The sequence below is a fragment of the Poeciliopsis prolifica genome, unplaced genomic scaffold (assembly GCF_027474105.1).
Source record: "Poeciliopsis prolifica strain line A6 unplaced genomic scaffold, Auburn_PproV2 SCAFFOLD061, whole genome shotgun sequence".
Taxonomy (NCBI): domain Eukaryota; kingdom Metazoa; phylum Chordata; class Actinopteri; order Cyprinodontiformes; family Poeciliidae; genus Poeciliopsis; species Poeciliopsis prolifica.
In genome coordinates this window covers 1,338,492-1,352,565 of record NW_026562436.1, presented here as the reverse complement: position 1 = coordinate 1,352,565, position 14,074 = coordinate 1,338,492, and the positions used below count along the sequence as shown (strand labels likewise).

At 41.2% G+C, this 14,074-nt stretch overlaps 1 protein-coding gene across 1 annotated transcript; it reads right to left on the bottom strand.

Moving 5' to 3' along the window:
• Positions 1-4,793: 4,793 nt before the first annotated feature.
• On the bottom strand, positions 4,794-8,491 carry cetn3 (centrin 3). Its single transcript, XM_055060565.1, has 5 exons — positions 8,343-8,491; positions 7,407-7,536; positions 6,514-6,628; positions 5,672-5,863; positions 4,794-5,592 (listed from the first exon to the last, which is right to left on the bottom strand). Exons 1-5 carry the CDS (start codon positions 8,357-8,359, stop codon positions 5,549-5,551), a joined length of 498 nt encoding a protein of 165 aa, XP_054916540.1. The 5' UTR covers positions 8,360-8,491; the 3' UTR covers positions 4,794-5,548.
• Between the last annotated feature and the right edge of the window lie 5,583 nt (positions 8,492-14,074).

The window sequence follows — 14,074 nt, the reverse complement described above, 5'->3', positions numbered from 1 at the left end:
TTCTGCTGCCTAACTTTCATTTGAACTCCTCAGAATCTCTTAAATGTTTGCAGGACCAGTAAAAGAAAACAAGAAACAATGCAGTGGTTGGGCTTAGCTCAGCGCTGCCATTGTGTGGTTGAAGGAGGTTTTTGCCAGAAGGAACCGGGGCAGTGAGCCTTCTGGGCTTCAGCAGACAGGAAGAGCAAACGAGCAGCGGCTCTTCAGAGGTCAGGGAGTTCAAATCGAGGCAAGAAATGTCATATAAGGATTTTCATTTGAACAACGGAAAGAGGCAACGAGAATGCTAATTTTAAAGAGATAATTGATAAGGGTCAGTTGTGCTGACTGATGTTTCCCGTCCAGATGGAGCAGATGAAGAATTTGTGTTCGCCACTGCGTGGAATATTTCAAGCCTTTATGTCTTTTCATTTTGATAATTATGGCTCACAGATAATGCAAACCAAAATTCTAAAAAATATAAATCTCATACAAGGTCTACTAAAAAAAGTGTCTTTAAACAGAAGTGTCAGATTTATAAAAATTCTGTCGACGCACTCCAAGCTCGGCTGGGGCTCCTGTTGCATGAATTACTGCAGCAATGCGGCGTAGCATGGAGATCAGCCTGTGGTTCTGTACAGGCTGCTTTGTGTTGACAGCTGCCTTCAACTCGCCTACATTGTTGGTTCTGGATTTTCTCATCTTCCTCTTGAAACAGCCCAGAGATTCTATGTTGAAGGTCAGAAGAGTTTACTGGCCAATCAAAGAACACCACTGTTACTGAAGTGAAGCAGTGAGTATTGGTGCTAAATAAAATCAGCATCTCTATAAAGCTTGTCAGCAGCAGGAAGCATGAGGTGCTTTACAGTTTCCCCAAATTCTAAAATACAATTTGCTTGATAATCCTCTCAAGGCTGCAGCTAACTGTTGCATATTTCCCCACCACACTTTTCCCTTCCACTCAACTTTCTACGAGCTATAATTTTCTGATGTATTGAATCTATATATATATATATATATAAAAAAGAGCGAGGCAAGGAGAGAGAGAGACAGATAGATATCAGTATGCTATTATTGTTTACTGTTTAGGATCCCCATTAGCTGGACTTTACACCCAGCTGGGAACCATCATTAAGACACATCTTAGAGCAGAAATCATTCAAACACATGACGGATGATGAATTTAATATACATAGCAATGCAAAAATGAATTACAGTTGAAAGATTTATAAAGTATACAATAATTAACCATGTAGAGGATGGCAGGTACTGTCTAAAAGGGCAAAGGTCAAAGAGGAGAAACTTCCTTCTGAACAGTTCTCTGTCATTCTATAGCAAACAGCCCCATCTAGTGGACAGCTACAGTAAAGCAAGTTTGTGACAGTCACAACAGAGTCAACAGTTCCACTCTTCACTCTTCACTCGTGCTGGATATGATAAAACAGTGAGTCTGAACATCTAAATCTGTCTGACCAGGTGGGTGAGTTGCCATGTCAACAGCGGTGCTGTGTTCAGGTGGTGTTGGGCCTCATGAATCTGCATCCAACATATTCACTTTTACTGGCTGCTGTTTAATCTGACAGTCAATTTAAAAAAAGACGGAAAAATTAGATTACACAAACAAAAATGAGAAAAGAGTTTCTAACTTCTAAAAAGAATGTTTTACCAACATTAGCTCGAGAACATGGCAACTTAAGCCACTTTTGCAAAATACTGTATAACAATGTTTTTATTGCAATAATGTCAACAAGAATATTTCTACATGTCATTAAGATTTAGTTATAAATGTGATACTTTTTAAATTGCTATAGCAGCTTTGGAGTACGATGATGTATTTGAACCACTGTAGACAGGAGAACAGAAAGAGGAGTACAAAGAACTTACATTTCAGATTTTATATATTTTTATATATATATATATATATATATATATATATATATATATATATATATATATATATATATATATATATATATATATATATATTCAGCTCTGTTTCGCTCCTTGGCCAGCCGCCTAAAGAGATACACAAGGGAGAATGAATTCAGAAGGATTAACCGGCTCTTCTCCACTCAACCAGCTAAGGTGTACTCTCAATGGCAGGGTAATAACAACAGAGCAGACCCACCAAGCTGGAGACTGAACAATACTGGAAAGGCATATGGGAAAGGGAGGCGTCCCACAACAGCAATGCACAGTGGCTGATCTCTCTACGAGAGGACCACAGCAACCTCCCTGAGCAAGCCCCGGTAACCATCACTGTGACAGATGTTCAAGAAAGACTCTCAGGCATGAAAAAACTGGACAGCACCAGGGCCTGACATGATCCATGCCTACTGGCTAAAGAAACTCACTGCTCTCCATGAGCAACTGGCAGCCCAAATGAACCAGCTGCTACAAAGTGGGACTCACCCTGAATGGTTAACTGAAGGGCGGACAATCCTAATCCAGAAGGATCCATCAAAGGGTCCAGTCCCACCCAACTACCGACCAATAACCTGCCTCTCCACAACCTGGAAGCTCATGTCAGGCATCATAGCGGCCAAGATAAGCAAACACATGGATAAACACATGAGCACGGCACAGAAGGGTATCGGTGTAAATACCAGAGGAGCCAAACACCAACTCCTCATAGACCGCACAGTTGCCCGAGACTGCAAAACCCGACACACCTACCTGTGCATGGCTTGGATTGATTACAAGAAAGCCTATGACTCAATGCCGCATACTTGGATCATTGAATGCCTAGAGATGTATAACATCAACAGGATTCTGAGAGCCTTCATTGCAAACTCGATGAGCTGTGGAAAACCACCCTTGAAGCCAACTGCAAACCACTTGCACAAGTGTCCATCAAATGTGGCATATACCAAGGAGATGCTCTGTCCCCGCTACTGTTCTGCATAGGCCTGAACCCCCTCAGCCAAATTATCAACAAGACTGGCTACGGATACCGACTCAAAAATGGGGCCAACATCAGTCACCTCCTCTACATGGATGACATCAAGCTGTATGCCAAGAGTGAGCGAGACATCGACTCACTGATCCACACCACAGGATCTACAGCACTGACATTGGGATGTAATTCGGACTAGAGAAGTGTGGTCGGCTGATCACAAAGAGGGGGAAGGTGATCCGCACAGAAGGAGTCTCACTCCCACAAGGAACAATAGCAGACATAGAGGACAGTTACAAGTACCTAGGTATACCACAAGCAAATGGCAACCTCGATGAGGTCACAAGGAAAGGAGCCACAGCTAAATACCTCCAACGAATAAGGCAAGTCCTGAGAAGCCAGCTCAATGGCAAGAACAAAATCAGTGCGATAAACAGCTATGCCCTGCCAGTAATCAGATACCCTGCTGGAATAATTAGCTGGCCAAAGGAGGAGATAAAAGCCACAGATATTAAGACTAGAAAGCTACTAACCATGCATGGAGGGTTCCATCCCAAATCCAGCACCCAGAGACTGTACACGAGCCGCAAGGAAGGAGGCAGAGGACTAGTGAGTGTGAGAACCACTGTCCAGGACGAAACAACTAAGATCCATAAATACATCAGGGACAAAGCCTCAACAGACAATGTGCTCAGTGAATGTCTCAGACAACAGGGAATGGAGGTTGAGGTGCCAGAGATACCATCATGGGAGGACAAGACCCTACATGGGATGTACCACCAGCAAATAACCCAAGTGGCTGATATCAGTAAATCCTACCAATGGCTGGAAAAAGCTGGACTCAAGGACAGCACAGAGGCCCTCATCCTGGCCGCCCAGGAACAGGCCCTAAACACAGAGCAATAGAGGCCCAGATCTACCACACCAGACAAGACCCAAGGTGTAGGTTGTGCAAGGAGGCCCCTGAGACAGTCCAGCACATCACAGCAGGGTGCAAGATACTGGCAGGGAAAGCGTACATGGAGCGACATAACCAAGTGGCAGGCATAGTGTACAGAAACATCTGTGCAGAATATGGACTGGAAACCCCGAGATCAAAGTGGGAAACACCCCAAAGGTGGTGGAGAACGCCAGAGCTAAGATCCTGTGGGACTTCCAGATCCAGACAGACAAAATGGTAATGGCGAACCAACCAGACATTGTCGTAGTGGACAAACAACAAAGGAAAGCCGTTGTGGTAGATGTAGCAATACCAAGTGATTGCAACATCAGGAGAAACTGGAGAGGGCCTGGAAGGTGAAGACCACAGTGGTGCTTGTGGTCATCGGGGCCCTCGGGGCAGTAACCCCCAAACTGGAGCAGTGGCTACAACAGATCCCAGGAACAACATCAGACATCTCAGTCCAGAAATGTGCAGTCCTTGGCACAGCCAAGATACTGCGCAGAACCCTCAAGCTCCCAGGCCTCTGGTAGAGGACCCGAGCTCAGAGGATAAGAACCACCCGCGGTGGGTGAGAAGGGAATTAATTTTAATTATTATATATATATTTAAACTTTTCAAATGTTCTGAGTTTGAAAACTGAAAAAATTCAGACTTTTGAAACTCAGACATTTATACTTGTTTCTAGAAATTTTCTGAGATTGGTCTTGAAATTTCTGTGATTTTTGTCAAAAATTTACTTTCTTTTTCCGCCTTTGTTGTATTGGGGACATCTGTCCAACGCCCCGGTTCAAAGAAAATCTAAACCCACCAGGGTGTGAAGACTTTTGGGTGTTGCAGTATGTATAGTTTAATACTCTAACAGGTTTTGGCAGATACTTGATAGTTGTTGAATTTTCATCACTTGCCTTGTGAGAGAAAGAGATATATTCTGTACACCTTGTGGTCACTAGGTGGTGATATAAAATTAATTTGAAATATTTTCCCACATCTGGGTTGCCTTTATTTTTTAGTTGAAATATTTAAGTGTAAAAAACATTGATGGGAAATGGAACTTCTCACTAAAATGCGGATGAGCACATTTACAGGAAGGAAAAAAGTCAAACTCAACAAACTATAACTGGACAAATTCAAATCTCACAGCTAGTGGAATACTGCAGGGAGTTATGGGTACTTTTCCAACATTAATCAGTCAATCATTTTCCGGCTCACAAGCAGGATTTCTGGTTTTAAATATGAAGCAGGAAACATTTTCAAAGCAAGTGGGATTTTAGTAAGTCAGGTCTTAACAAAGAAAATGTAAAAAAAACTTACTGTTTAACAAAATAAACAGCAAATCCAAACACTGACATGTTCCTGACAAATATAAGCAGTAACACTAAAATATAAACGCAGCCATTTTTAGAAATGACCTGCTGACTTTTCAATGAACCTTTTCAAAAGTCAGAGGAAACAACAAACCCACAGATCTTAACAGTTCCCTCTTTATATCTTTTTATTTTGCACCAAACGTGATAAAAACGAAGATCATTCCAAATGAGAAAGCAGCGTCATGCATTTGCAGGAGTAACTGATCTTTACCGCCACCACCGCCAGGTAATAAATAAAAATAAATCAAAGCTAAAATAAAAAAAATAAAATAAAAGACTCCAGGTCAATGAATGAGTCCAGTTCACTTCAGAGCCACAACGGAAAAGCAGGATGTCATTTAGCTTCTGTCAGTCAGCGATTCCTCAGGAGTCTCCGGTCATAATGGCGAGGAACTCCTCCTGGTTGACTGAAAAAGTAAAGTCAGCTCATCAACACTTTCCTCAATCAGTTGGTTGAGAATGTAGGAAAACCGGAATCTCACGTACTCTCTCCATCTCCGTCGGTGTCGAACTCGTCGATCATGCTGCGCAGCTCCTCGTCGCTGATGTTTTCGCCAAGTTCCCGAGCGACTCGTCTCAGGTTCCTCAGGCTGATCTTCCCCGACTCATCGTCGTCAAAGAGCCTGAACGCCTTCATGATCTCCTCCTTAGGGTCCCGCTCCAGGATGCGGTCAGTCACTGTGGACAGAACACGTTTAAATTAGTCGCCGAAGCCACTCTGTAGCTGCATTTTCGTTACAAATGTGCATAAGTCTTTGATTGTGCTCATGTTGGGGAAAAAAAACAACAACACCATTTTGCAATAGAATAATAAACTGAAATTAAAATCAGACAAGAATAAGCTTGTTCACGCAATAGGTCATTAAAAACCATGAGATATAGTCATAATTCAGCCAAGGGGCGAGCGCTCATCCATCAGCCATTACAGATGTTGGCGTCTTATTCAGGGCTTGGAGTGACATGCCCCGCCTACTTGGGAGCGGCTACACATTTTGGGGAAATTGTAGTCTGTGATGGATTCAACACATCGGAAAGACACACAACCTTTGAAACAAAAACACAAACCTTTATCCTCCGACTACTTCCTGTCTTCTTCTTTGTTGTTTTAACCAGTAGTAACATCCGGCTGCTGATCACATAATTCGTTTGATGCAAAAAAAAAAGTGTTTCCATAGCAGTTTTACAAAATACATCTATTCTGACACTCGCGAAAAGTGAGATTTTCCAAACATGACATGTTTCCATTAAGCAAATTTATTTTTGGACTTTCAATATGAGCAATTTTATTTTTAATGGAAACGCTGCTACTGTTGCTCCTGTCCCCTTACCCACTTCGCTGAAGTCCTGGAATGTGATCTTGCCGTTGCCCTCCCGATCGTAGTCCTTCAGGATCTTCAGAACATCCACTTTCTTCACTTCAAACCCAAGCGCTCGCATTGCCACCTGGGGATTCCACCTCAGACAATTAATCGGATGAAGTGTTGAATGAAACATGACTGTAATGCTGTGCCAGCACTAGCAGTTGATGCTCAGATTAATAATGTATCAATGACCATTGCAAACATATTACACAAATTAATACAAAACAATGCAATTAAAAATTTGTGCAATAGCTGCTTTTTAACATTTCAGATTAGTGTTTAATAACAATCACATCAATTTTTTATTTACTAATATAACATTTATGAATACAGTGTTTACTCTTAATAAGCATGTGTTCCTCAAACACACTTTTCCTTACAGGCAGCAAGCCCAAATTGTGATAGTGGCGCTTCCTGCCACATTTTCACCATGTTTTTAGAAATAACACGGCTTTGTGACATACGCCATGGATTTTGCAACATAACAGCTTTTGTGATAAATGCTACAACTTTTGAAACATTCCTATGTCATAAAAGCCGTGGAATTTGTCACAAAGGTATTTGTGACAAATGACCATCTTTTGCGAGGTATGCCACGGCCTTTGTGACACACAGTATGGATTTTGTCACTCGGGCCACTGATTATGTGACATATGACTTTTGTAACATAATACAACTTTGTGATATAACACGGCTTTGCCATGTTTTGTGACACAGCATGTCATTAAGGTGTGGTATGTGTCATGAAAACTGAGGCATGTATGACATAGGGCCATGTCTTTTGTGAGATATTCCATAGCTTTCATGACATATTCCACAATTTTTATGACACAGCTTTTACTGTTTTCCCCCCCACTCACCTTCAGCTCATGGTAATCTATTTCTTTATCTTTGTCCGTGTCAAATAAATCAAATGCTTCTTTAATTTCATGCTTCTGATCTTCAGTGAGCTCTCTTCTCTTCTTGCGTTTGGGTTTGTCGTGCTCAGTTCTGTTAAGAAACATGCAATAAATCAAAGATTACCCAAGGAAATGCATGACAGAATATTGCACAAGTGCATCCTTACTATTACTTTATTAGTATTAAAATACTAATATACTTTAGAAATTCAAGTTATGCACTGTGTAGTTTGCATATACAAGCTAGTCATTTAGTTTAAAAAAATAAATGACTTTTGGTGTTATCTTTGTTATTGGAATTTTTAATGACATGTAACTGTCTCCAATGAATTTTCATGATCACAACAAATTAGGATGAATTAAGATTTTATTTTCTCACATAATAAAAGGATAACATTTTCGTTCAAAATTATTTTAATTTATGTTGTGTAGTATTTTTTACTGAACTGAATGATCAGGTTCTAATTCGACCTAAAATAAGAATCGAGTTCTGTTCCAGGTGTTTTGTGACGCACATACATAATCTGTTCTATATTTCTGTTTAAATTTAAACTCTGTTCTAAAACGTATAAAATAAAAACGTATCGGTGGTTCTTTTAAAGAGTCCCTAATAATTCTCAAAGGAAGCGTTCTGATTTCAGTTTAGATATTACTTCTCTAAAAATGTCTGATACCAGATTAAGTAGGAATGGTCACTATCCCCCAACACGCTGCTGAGTGCATTGATCCGAGCCCAGCGGCAGCGGCAGAGCGCTGTCCCTGAACACAAACCTCGGCACAGAGCGATGACTGAAGCCGACATGCTAACTGCTAACCCGGTCAGACCAGGCACCTTTATCGCCTTCAAAGTGACTGTGGCCCGGTAGAGAGCAGGAGTAGAGGGGCGCAGCAGCTTACCTTACAGACAGACTCATTCTGGTTTTAGTTTCAATGTCTAAACACAGAACTTCACTGCCAAACACACAGTTAGCTCTGCTCTAATCAACACAACAATAAATCCTTTTATCCGCGCTCACGTTCATTAATGGCATTGGTCGCTGGTTGCTAGGCAGCAGCCAGGGGCTTCCTGATTGCTCAGTCCTTCTTCTTCTTGCCTCTGTTGCGCCCTTTGTAGTAGCATTAGCCCCATCTTCCGATTTACCCGTTCACTACAGTTCTTTGTGGCATTCTATTGTTCCATTGAATCTACCATACAGAGTAGAGTCCAGCCTGGTCCAGGAGGAAAATGATGGTTATACTTACAAAATATAACACGTAATGTTGTATTTTCCTCTTTCGTGATTCAGTGTTTGTTCATGTCTAAAATCAGAAGTGGACATCAGCACAGGCTTGCATGGCAGAAGCTCTGGGTTCAATAAATTTCTACTTATAAATAAGTGGATGTCTTGTTATTTTTCATTTCAACATGGGATATCAATCTGCAGTTGATACATCCTGAACAACATTGCAGATTGCATGTATGGAGGACATTTAATGTATACGTCTAACTTACTCGGGCCCCACATCCCCCTGAATGCGTCTCTGCTTACAATCCATGCAAACATTTAGACACAAAATGGTGATATTTATGTTAGTGAAGTCAGGATACTTTATTATTTCAGGAACTTTGATGTTGGAATCCCTTTCTCTTGCGTGAAAGAACAAATGGCAATAACAGCTATTCCTTTCTCTGAGATAATGCATGATGAAAGGAGCAAAAATAGCTGCTGATTATTCAAATTAACTCCAGAGGCTCATGCTAGGCCTGATTTTGATCTTTAATCAGCTTTCCTATCGATCCGACTTCTGCCTCTTAATCAGAGCTCCTCTTTCATGCCTCCTCTCTAGGCTAAGTCCATCTACCAGCATGGGGTACTGCTGGGGGAATAAGAGGAAATATTTACCTTCTCCAGCGTCCATAAGCTGTACAGAGGCTGGTTTCTTAGAAAGCCACATGAGAGTGTGCTCCCTGCACGCATGTGGTGCAAAACAGAGCGTTCTATATTCAGCTCATGTTATGTACATGCATACAAGCCAGTACGTGTGGTTGTAATGGAGGTGAGCTGAAGAGAGGGAGAAGAGCAGGGAGGGGGGACAAACAGGAGAAGACCTTTTTGTGCTTTACTTCTGACAGAAGACTGATTCAGTCTTTTCTCAAGCTAGTCTCCACATTGTGTCCAGGACTGAACGACATGGCTCTTTATTCTATGAATCAAATAATGAGTTAAGTTGATCAAATAATGGACACCATTAGCAAATTACTCTGGATTATTACAGTTCCAGGGCAGGTCTCATTAAATCACAACATTTTAAAGCTGCGGTATGTAACTTTCAGTTTTTTACACAGTTGTTAAAACTCTTATGTCGTGACAGTATGGTATGAGACAGGGTTTAACTGGTGCTCACTAAACTTATTTGACAAAGAGCTCACCAGCTTACCATTACCCAGATCATCCACATATTTAAGAACAGCTCCAGAGCCCACATGGCTGGCGTCCACGTAAAGCTGAAATAGGTGTTTAAGATGTGGTGCAACTAAATATTACACTCATACTTTAAATCTTTACATAGCAAATTTATTAAACGCACCACCATTGATGAAACAGTCTGGTTTTGTCATAGCATTACGTTTGTGAAAATCTGAGCAAAAATGAGGGGAACTGTCAGATTTAGGGATCAGAATGCATGGTGATGCCCAACTGGACATATTTGGCTCTGCAATCTCATTATCAAGCACAGAGACCACTTCTCCATCCAAGTACTTGTGCTTCTCCAGATTTACTCTGTAAAAGTTTAGCATAAAGCAAAATCTATACATCAGCATCATATTCTATCAAATGTATACATCCTGATGTGTGGGAAAATAGACGCTCTTGTATCAGCGTGCTGTCCAACCCATCCGTTTTGCTGTCAGGTGAAAGTCTTGCTCCCAGAAATAAAATCAGAAATAAAACAATGACCAATAGTAGGAGAAAATGACCATAATCAATTCTGCCTAATCATTCACAAGGAATGGCATCATTGGCACATCAGTTTGATATGTGTTCAGGAGGTGCTGAAGGTTCTGATGACAGACATGTAGAAGTGAAGTTTTGCAATAAGGGTCTTTTTTCATACTACAAATATTAATTTAACAGCATGAAAAGGTGAAATACATCAACAGTGGTGGATTTCAGTATTCCACTGTGTGTGTGCATGTGTGTGTGTGTGTGTGTGGGTGTGTGTGTGTGTACGTGTGTGTGTGTGTGTGTGTGTAGGTGTGTGTGTGTATACAGTGTAAACTAAAATCAGTAAAATTCCAAAAATGAAGGGTTTAAATATTTCGCTCTTTGTAAATATCTATATATTTGACTTTTATTTTCCAAAATACGTCATAAAAAAACTTTGATCTTTTCACAATATTGTAATTTTTGAGATTTAGACAGAGTCCAGAGTTGAGCACGCAGTTAAATAGCTGACAAAGGAGGAAATAAGACACACATAGAAACCCTGAAATACTTCATGTTCACTGAGCTCTTTCACATCATGAATTGTGAATGGCTACTCGGAGTAATTAAGGTGGGTTTAGGTGGGGCTGCAGCTCGTTGAAGTCGCAGTGTTTGTGTTCGCTCATGTCTTTTTAACCAAATTCCACTGAACTCCACCCTGAACCAGCACAAAGACCCCCTGTCTGACGTCCCTCTGCACATGTGAGAGAGTGCTGTTGCAGCTTCAGTGGCAGGAAGATGTGTAAACAGGCAACGGCTTTGGTTTAACTCACATTCAATGAATCAAAAATATCATGTTTTTTTTTTCCTTTTACTAAATTTTGCATGAATTCTCATGCAAATGTATGCAATACTGATAAATCATACTCACTTATAGCTGATTGTGTAAAGTGTTATAAACAGTAAAGTCAGAGTTTATTACAGTGTCAAAGAACTTCAGACATTCACTTCTTTCCTTATATATCGAACACAAACTGGTGCCTCTAAATCAAAGGAATGTACCAATCAACCAAGTTTTTAGTGAAATATCAAAATGGTTCCATGTCATGTTTCTTATTTGCTCAGTAAAGTTTTCAACTGTTGCTTTCAGACCTTGAAAGGGTTTTGTAGTTCTCACAACATCTGGAGATACTTCTGCTTTCATTCAGCTCGATGGAAATTAGAGCAAGTAATTGTTCATAAAACAGCATGTGTGAGGTCTTTGTTAGCTCCCTATTCAGAACAGGATCCACCTTACTTTATTGACATTTCACAAGAAAGTTTTGCAGTATGATGAATGAGACACCAGCTATGTTGGCTTTTCACAAGTCAACTTCCCAACGGGGGACACTGCCTGGATGACATCGGAGAAGAACCAGTCAGTGTAGGGGAAAGTCAGATTGCATTTTGGAGCCAGTAGTCGTGTGAGGACACCCTGCTGTGAAGAGGAGGCAGCATGTGATGACCACTTGTTTGATATAACAAGTTGATTTCATGCAAGCCCAAAGTCAGCCCCAACCAGTGCTGGTAGCGCTGTGTGAAATAAACAAGAGACCTTCCCTGTTTCCAGGTCACTCTTTTGACTGATTGTCAGAAACTGGAGCTGTTTCAATCACATTCATGATTGTTAATATTTTGTCATTTCTGCCTGTCTTTTGCACATTGTGTATAAAATAAGTCAGTTCTTAAGAAAAACTAAAAAAACTGGGACAGCCAGTACTTTGTCCCCTGACACCCAAAGGTTCCAGTTTCTTGTCACTCAAACTGCTAAAATAACTATGACTGGTCTGCATGTGGACCAAATTATGTCCCAACCATTCTTTTCTCTCAAAGTGTTTAACTGATTTTGACATAAAGTTTATTTCTTTCTCCTCAAAGAAAATGGTGCTGTTAAGTTGAGTTTAAATATCTATTATATTAATACCTATGTGTGCTTCTTTGTGCTCTTGTCATGAAGCACAATCGCTATTTGCAGGTGCTTGAGCCTCACAGCGCTCCTTTTTCTTTAGAAACATTCATCTTCCTTTCAGCTCCCCTGTCATCGTCACCTCTTAAACACACAACAAACACACAAATAGGGTATTTTCCACTGCTGGGATTGTTGGTGAACATCACACTCAAGTACCAGCTATTAGCGTGTCACTGTCATCAGATGCTTTTGGAAGATTCCTGGATGTGACTGCTGTGAAATATTGCCCACATCATGTGGTTTATCTGTAAGGAGACACCCAGGAACTGTTTCTCGTCAGTCTAATGACAGGACTCACACATAAACCACAGATGGGCTCAATCTGGGACCCATTTAAATCAGTCCCATACTGATGGAGTCGTACACGGAAAGGAACTGCGGTGAAGTGTAGAGCCGGTTCTTGGCGTTTCCTAGGAAGCCAACTGCTGGACAGGACACTGCTGCAAGAGGCACAAACACCACTGAATTGCATCTCCATTTGGTGAGGTAAACCCATATGTGTACTTAAAGTTACACAAATGAGGAATGACTGGGCCAAACAACAGAACATGTCACCAGTTGACATGGTGTTCACTTGCATTTCTGTCACAAGACCCTGCTGATGGGGCTCCAAATGGCAGGAATAAACTTGATGTAAATAGTTAAACACTAACCATCTGCTTTAAAAATGAATTTATGATGTAAAATAATCAAAACCAGGTAAAGTTTACATTGGCTACAGATTTGGCTGCTTGGTCTTTCAGTTGCTGTGTACAGCAAGAAGATCTTCAATTCAAATCTGGCGTCTTTCTGCATTATTCTCTTCAAGTAAGAGGATCTTCTCTGGGTACTCAGGCTTCTGGATACAATAATGACCGTTAAATAAATTGTGTATTTATTTAGATGAAATATGGAGGAGACAGTGGAAGAGTCTGAAGGACACATATGGCAAGGAGTCTCCTCTCCTGCCTTGAGCGATTCTGATGCATCTGACCATGTTTATTGACATGCAAAACACATTTGGTGTGACTACACACAGTAGTCAGGAGATCGAGTCCCGCCTCGATGACCTTTGCCATCTGCCCCAAATTAATTTTTGTAATTCCAATTTAGACAATATTAGCAATGGACGAGCAGCTGTGAAATATTGCCCACATCATGTGGTTTATCTGTAAGGATACAGATTAACTAATATCCATCCATCCTTTATCTGTATCAACAATTGTCCTTCTCCCTAACGGGGTCAGGAGTTGCTGGTGCCTCTCCAGCTGCGTTCCGGGCAAGAGGCGGGGTTCACCCTGGACAGGTCGCCAGTCTGTCGCAGGGCAACACAGAAACAAACAGGAGAAACAACCATGCACACAGACACACACACACACACACACACACACACTGACACACACACACACACACACACAGCACAGGGAGAATTTGGGAAGGCCAATTAACCTGACAGGCATGTTTTTGGATTGTGGGAGGAAGCCGGAGAACCCGGAGAGAACCCAGCATGCACAGGGAGAACATGCAAACTCCGTGCAGAAAGACCCCGGGCCGGGAATCGAACCCAGGACCTTCTTGTTGCAAGGTAACAGTTGAAGTGTGCAGCCCTAGATGAACTAATAAACTAATAATAATAATAAATCACATACTGCAGCTTTAATTCTGACGTTTTGAAGCTGATGTATATTCTTGTTTGACGAGTGGGGAGCACTGTTGACACAAGGGCTTTTGGTGGA